Here is a 7243-nt window from a genome sequence, read left to right as displayed (position 1 = left end):
AGGGGCGGGGGTTGGGGGGGAGATGGTGGGGGTCAGCGTAGAGTAATTGCAATGAGGACAGATGGTGATGTGGCCCTGCGCCGCGGCTCCAGGGAACAGCCGCCAGACCTTTCTCCATCAGTGGGGAGCTGGCGGACGCACACAAAGCCCCCGTAAATCCTCACCTCCTCATTCTCAATCTTCAGTGTAGCCAAGCGAGACTGTAGTTGGTGGTAGCGCATCAAGAGCTCCGTCTGGACGGGCTGCTGGGCGCTCACCTGGCACACCTAAGAAGAAGAAGAAGAAGAAGAAGAAGAAGAAGAAGCATTAGTAAGGCTAGTCACCAACCTACAGTATCCATTCTCATTCATTTACAACGTATCTTTACCGTATTTCTTCATCACATCGGTTTCCTATTTTAAGCATCGTGATCCCCAAAATTACTTTCGATTTAAGGCGCTTACACCCAACCCGGGTTTTTGCTGCACTCACTGCAGGAAAGTGCAGGATGGATGGCAGTATGGCACAAACGTGCCCATATTTAACACTGGTTGTCAATCGACCAAACAGGAAGTAGCCTGGTGCATTGTCCCACTGGTTTGCACAGAAAGTGGGAGTCAGCTCAAACATTTATTTGCGGCTTATAAAAACAAGGGGGAAATAGAATGCGAGTGACGTATTTTAAGCTACCATTTTTATTTTTAACAATGCAAAAATAATTTTTTGACCACTTGCAACAAGTGGTGCCGATCCCCGTCCATCATTTTATTTACCACTGCACGGTACGTCATTTGTCTAATATCGAGTGTCCCACAGCTCAGGCTACTGAGACGTCACATTAATTATTGCGTCTCCCGTTTACTCACTTCTTTCTTTCCTCTTCTGTTTTCACTGAATAACTTTTCCAAAATCTGTTGCTGTTGTCATTTTGAAATCACTGCGCCGCCATCTCTCCAATTAGATGTCATCACAGCACGGCGCTGCACCAGTTTGCTACGCCACAGCAGCACGTACACAACAAATGCGTTGGTTGACGTTGCACTGCGCTGTGCTAAAGTGTGAAATGTGAAACTGAAAAGGTCTTTGGTGAGACGATACTAAGCACACAGGACAGAGTATGTTTTTTTTTTGTGGTGGCCATGGAGAAAAAAAAACATTTCTTTAGATGGTCACTGAACTGAGGTCTAACAATTTGACACGTCACGTGGTCAAACTCACTGCTTTTGAGTAATGTTTCACAACCATAATTGAGTCAAGACATATTACGAAAATCTCACGGCAAACCAAATAAAAATGTCACAAAAAGTATGTTTTTCTGCTAAATCCGACAAATTGGGGATACGCTGAGCACGGTGATCGTCTCACCTCATCTCCCATGTGCGGCAGGTACTCGAAGCGCATTGGGGGGCAGAACACTTGGTTATGCATATCCATGAGCTTGTGCTTGTCGCTGCGAGAGTCCAAATTGTCCACCGCGTTCTCGATGACATCGAGTCCCTCGTGGCGAGACGTCTCCAGGTTGTACTCTGCCGACAAGTAGGTCCTAAAGGTCCGCGCCAAGCTAGCGTGGTATCCCAGGTCGCAGCACTGTGAAGAAATGTCAGACACATTTTCAGGAAAAAAAAACCAAAAACAAAACTGTGGTTATCATATCAGAAATGATGTCAGAACATCGTGTTCAAAGTTGATCTTCCAAAACAAGAGCTCACATCCTGATTGGAGTTAGCCTACAGTAGGACGCCAGAGATAATTACAGAGCTTTATCGCACTGAACGGTGTTCCCTATACAAGCTCATACTGACACACCAGAGCAACATGGAGAGTAAACACATTATTAAGGAATCATTAGTGATGCCGATGCAAAGTGACAGAGCGGACTTCTTGCTGAGCAAACGTTGGCTTTTGATGTGTGCTGAGAAGTCAAAACCTTTTCTTCCTCTGCCCTGCAAGTGACAGTCAAACTAGACGTCTTTACAATCCCAATTCCACGCAGCTCTGAAAGGATTTGGTATGCCGTTCAGTGTCCAGACAATTGATCCAACCGAGCAGAACAAGACCAAGAGAACTGGAATAGCCACAAATCAGTATTTCTATACAACCGGTTAACATTTATCTATCATAAACAGCAAAAGATCGTAGAAAGGGTTCTGTCAGTCGTCATCTGTACCTGTGGGTAAAATAAAGGTCCGCGCCAAGCTAGCGTGGTATCCCAGGTCGCAGCACTGTGAAGAAATGTCAGACACATTTTCAGGAAAAAAAAACCAAAAACAAAACTGTGGTTATCATATCAGAAATGATGTCAGAACATCGTGTTCAAAGTTGATCTTCCAAAACAAGAGCTCACATCCTGATTGGAGTTAGCCTACAGTAGGACGCCAGAGATAATTACAGAGCTTTATCGCACTGAACGGTGTTCCCTATACAAGCTCATACTGACACACCAGAGCAACATGGAGAGTAAACACATTATTAAGGAATCATTAGTGATGCCGATGCAAAGTGACAGAGCGGACTTCTTGCTGAGCAAACGTTGGCTTTTGATGTGTGCTGAGAAGTCAAAACCTTTTCTTCCTCTGCCCTGCAAGTGACAGTCAAACTAGACGTCTTTACAATCCCAATTCCACGCAGCTCTGAAAGGATTTGGTATGCCGTTCAGTGTCCAGACAATTGATCCAACCACAGGTACAGATGACGACTGACAGAACCCTTTCTACGATGGAACTTTCCTGTACGACTGAGAGCCTCCACAAGCATCAAACAGCAAAAGAGCGATATGAAATACATTTCCTGTTACGCATCACTGCATGCAGACGAATTTAATGACATGGTGTCTGACTCCAAACCGCTCCTGATGTAGTGCCATATGGCGGCCTCGGGGAAACACCAGTCAGAACATTAAATCACAAAGAAATAAGAGTAGAATCATTTGCAATGAACGGGGTGGCAAGTCTTTCAAATTTGGAACAGCCCCTTGACAGATATTTTTTCATTGGTGTCGAGAAAATAGTCATCTTTCTCCCAGACAACGTGTGATATTAATGATTGAATACAAAACATGACAAAAATAACTGACGCCCATTCAAATGCATTGAGAGAAAAAAAATCTAATATGTCATTTAGATTTAACAACCCCCCCCCCTTCAAAAACAAATATACTGTGTGTATTGATTAAAAAAAAATCCACTGTATAAAGGTTGAGAAGCACTGATACATGAAGTATGTGCCGTGCAATTGACTGGTGACCAGTCCGGGGTGCAACCCTAACGAGAACAGCGGTACAGAAAAATAGATCGATGCGCATCCTCAATATGACACTGCGACTACAACATTCAGAGAGAAGATTAGTCACATCCACTGATTCCAACCGCACAGACTAAAGGAAATCCAATGGAATCGGTCTACGGGGGCTGGTTAAGATAGCGTGTCGATACCCTCGACCGTGTTGACATTTGGTGGACTAAAATTAGGAAAGGCCGCAGTGGATTATACATAGTCCAATGATGTCGAGTAAATGCATTCATTCATATCATTCTTCACGAGGCTTTATTCAAGTGTATGACTTAAAACTTGGTGTTGAACACCAGTTGTGAAGACAGGGAAACAAATGCGACGTGGCCGTCAAGTTTGTGAGTGTGCGACACACACTGCAGTCGTCACACTTCAGTCATGCCACGTAAACAACCACGTGTTGCATACTTACGTCGATCATATCAGCGACATCGTGGATGTAATATTTGGCCACCACCGCGTTTGTTGCTGCCAGGTTCAACAAATAGTCGTTGCGAGCTTTGGTGCACTTCAGCTTATTCTCTGAGTACTTGGCTTGCCTCTAAAGAGGAAAAACACATCAGTGGTTAAATCAAACAGATGCGCGTGTGTGTGTGTGTGTGTGTGTGTGTGTGTGTGTGTGTGTGTGTGTGTGTGTGTGTGTGTGTGTGTGTGTGTGTGTGTGTGTGTGTGTGTGTGTGTGTGTGTGTGTGTGTGTGTGTGTGTGTGTGTGTGTGTGTGTGTGTGTGTGTGTGTGTGTGTGTGTGTGTGTGTGTGTGTGTGTGTGTGTGTGTGTGTGTGTGTGTGTGTGTGTGTGTGTGTGTGTGTGTGTGTGTGTGTGTGTGTGTGTGTGTGTGCGCGTGTGTGTACTGAGGCGGCTGTAGCCCTGGGACCCTCCAAGAGGCAGAGATGGTAGCGGCAAATTGGGAAACACTCCAGGGAAGCTGCATCCACATTAGTCGTGTGTTAAGCGGGGCGGGCAGGCTTGTGTTTAGTCATGAGTGTGTTTCTCAGCACTCTGGAGACTGCACAATGCTGACAAAAAAGGCTGAGACTTTATCAGCCGGTGCGCTCAGCGGGCGTAATGCATCTAATGAGAGTCAACACTGTACAAGAGCTGTAGCACAATTTATGCCTCGACAAATATCGGTTACAATATCAAGATGCATGACTGGGGGAACAACATGAGGAAATATGGAGAACAATCCGATCGTGATGGAGGTACAACCACAATATTAAATATTATACGGTACTGTATGGCCTTCTTGTGTGGGATTGACATATTCTCCCTGTGCTTGCATAGGTTTTCTCCAAGTCATCGAGCTTCCTTTCCTTTTTTATATGTGCATATAAGGGTAACTGAAGACTCTAAATTTCGAGCGTGAACGGCTGCGATTGGCTGGTGACCGGCGCGGGGTGTAGGCTGCTTCTGCAAAGTCAGCCGGGATAGGCTGCAAGTCACCCGCAACCCAGATGAGGACACGTGGAAATGGAAGGATAGGTTGATCGGGCGGTATACCTAATGAAATGGCCGGTGAGTGCACTTGACATTTTTTTTTAACTAGCAAAATGTAGTTGCATGGAACTGTTTAAATCCTTTTTTCTTGTACTGACTTAACAGAATAGCTTCCTTTCAGACCGTTTTTTTGCTCTATGACGCCTAAAGCCTGCGGGATGCAAATTTCAGCGGTACCACGTAAGTAGGTAGGCTATTTCCACCTCAAAGTGTGAGGCAGAGACAACATCAATAGCTTTGAAAAGCGGGACGAGTGGGGAGGAATGTTCACTGCTGCACGGCGTTAGAAAAAGTGCTCAATTCCCAAGCAAGCGCCATTCCCATATAAATCAGAAACACTGTCATCCTCTAAGCCTTTTGATTTCCTGCACCTGATATGAAGGGAATTTCATTTGCATGAGGAAATTCCAGAGGAAGCTCCTGAGCGAAAACTGTTGAAAGTCATCTCGCTCTGCAGCAGTCGAATGTGAACTGAGCTCGCCTTTTAGCCTGGAGTTCCGCAGTCTCCTCAGAGAGTTTTTGACTGCACGAGCTGAGTTTGCCGCTGTTTGTGGCTGTCGTATATACATTTTTGTTACCTCTGCCAAGGACGTTATGATGTAATCTCTGTTGGTTTGCCCGTTTTGATTTCCTGTGTACACATGCATTCAGAGGAACAATCAAATGCCTCAAAAAGCAGCGGTGCGCATATCACCTACGCTCCATATAAGCCCCACTCCTTTCTTTAATTCGACCACACAAGCACTAAAATAATCAGCCGATATTTGTTACTTGAATTTATCCCCCTTTGTTTTTTAAAACTCCGTTCATGTTAATTAGTTTTTAGGGCAGGTTTGTTATTCTTTAATCGTTTTGGGGTTGGTTTTTTTTTTCCAAAATGCTTTATTTTAAATTCGTTTTTTATTAGTTTTAATATGCAAAAAATATGCGCAGTACTTGTCGAGTGCAAGGTGGGAGAAAAAAAGGTCGCTAAGTATTCTTTAATAAAGTGAACTACAACTCCCAGTTCTTCCTTCTTTTGTGAGGATGTACAGCATTAGAATAAATACATTTAAAATGAAGACCAACAGCTGAAGTATAATTTTGATTGACGAAGACAAAAAAAAAAAGAAAGACATTTTCACCATTATTATAGTTAGTTTTTGTTGGTTCTACAAACATAAGATGTAGTTTCAGTTGGTTTTCATTTTTGTCCTTTTTATTTCATTTCATTAACTCATTCAGTACCAGCCAATTCTGGACCAAGTCTGAAAAGATGTTTAAAAACGTCTTTAGGAGTGAATGAGTTAAGGTAAATGTTTTCCCAAGTGTAGTTTTAGTTAATTAAACTTTTGTTAACTATATTAACCATGTTCTCGATTCATGACAGGATTAAGATCTCCAATAAATACCCACCTTCTCTTTCATCTTCTCGATCTTCCTCACAGAGCTGCGTCGGGACTGGCGGTCTTCATGCCGCAGGAGGTTCACGTTGAGATCCCCCGACTTGCTGAACTGCTTCTCCTCCTGTTTCTCTGCGTCCTTCAGTTTGCTCTCGGCGTTGATGCTCTCCGTGTGGTACATGTGATACGTCTTCATCACCTGTGGAGGATATGCCAAAGTTCAAACCATGGCTGCCATCATCGGCATGCTCGTATCGTTATCAAATTGGACAGATTCAATTGTCAAGCTTTGAGGGGATGCTGAAAGGTCAAAAAATGGGCCACTTGTTACTTAGTGTCCTTTTTTTTATATTCATAAAGAGGCGTGTTTCCAATGTGAGGCTGGTCTGACTTGAAAATGGAATGCTGGAGTCCTTCTCCACTTGAATGAGAAGGCACTTTAAAAAAAAAAAAGAGCCCAGTCAGTCTAATTTATCGAACAAAATACGCCTCTGGGAGATGTTTTCTTCCACATTCTTCAGTTCTTTCCAAAGGCTGCTTTGCTCTTTCACGGTGGCCTGGTGGATCATTCAAGGCAAAAGATATAGCATGTCACCACGCATGGAATTTCTCAACAGAACACAGGAAGCCGAGCCATCCTCGCCTCCCCCTCCTCAATGTGCTTTAAGAATCTTCTTTTTTTTTCCTCTCTCTCTCTCTTCATCCTCCCTACTACCACTTTAATATTACAAGGTGACCTCAGGTTTGTCATGGCAGAAGGCCTGAAAAAAAAAAGTCCCCTGTGTTCTTGTTAAATGTAACCATATGCGTCTTTCTTACTCTTGTAAAGTGTCACCCAGATGTGAGTGGTGTCTTTTAACATCCTGAAAGCAATTAGATTTTTTTTCATCTTTTTTTTTTTTTTAAACATCCCAGGATGTTGAACAGTCAACATAAACAGTGACACTACAAGAACTTTCATCTCAAGCACTGCCTTTGAGTCAAACCCCTGTGATAATATTTTCCAATGTTGCCTTTGAAGAAGCTCTATTTAGGACCATCATTGTGTGCCGCTACATGAAAGACCACCACACTCCAGGAAGGTGGTGGGGCAGTGGGT

General features: G+C 43.7%; 1 protein-coding gene across 1 annotated transcript in view; it reads right to left on the bottom strand.

The window, feature by feature from the left end:
* srgap3 (SLIT-ROBO Rho GTPase activating protein 3) overlaps positions 1 to 7243 on the bottom strand; it is a 50906-nt gene that overhangs the window by 17653 nt on the left and 26010 nt on the right. The window contains exons 5-8 of the mRNA XM_019881324.1: positions 6158 to 6343; positions 3680 to 3808; positions 1345 to 1566; positions 165 to 266 (exon numbers count right to left, since the gene is read on the bottom strand). Of these exons, the coding sequence (XP_019736883.1) occupies positions 165 to 266; positions 1345 to 1566; positions 3680 to 3808; positions 6158 to 6343 (639 nt within the window). The remainder of the gene's footprint in view (positions 1 to 164; positions 267 to 1344; positions 1567 to 3679; positions 3809 to 6157; positions 6344 to 7243) is intronic.

This window comes from Hippocampus comes, unplaced genomic scaffold (assembly GCF_001891065.2).
Source record: "Hippocampus comes isolate QL1 unplaced genomic scaffold, H_comes_QL1_v1.1 scaffold68, whole genome shotgun sequence".
In the NCBI taxonomy this organism is placed as follows: domain Eukaryota; kingdom Metazoa; phylum Chordata; class Actinopteri; order Syngnathiformes; family Syngnathidae; genus Hippocampus; species Hippocampus comes.
This window is presented reverse-complemented; position numbering and strand designations above follow the sequence as displayed.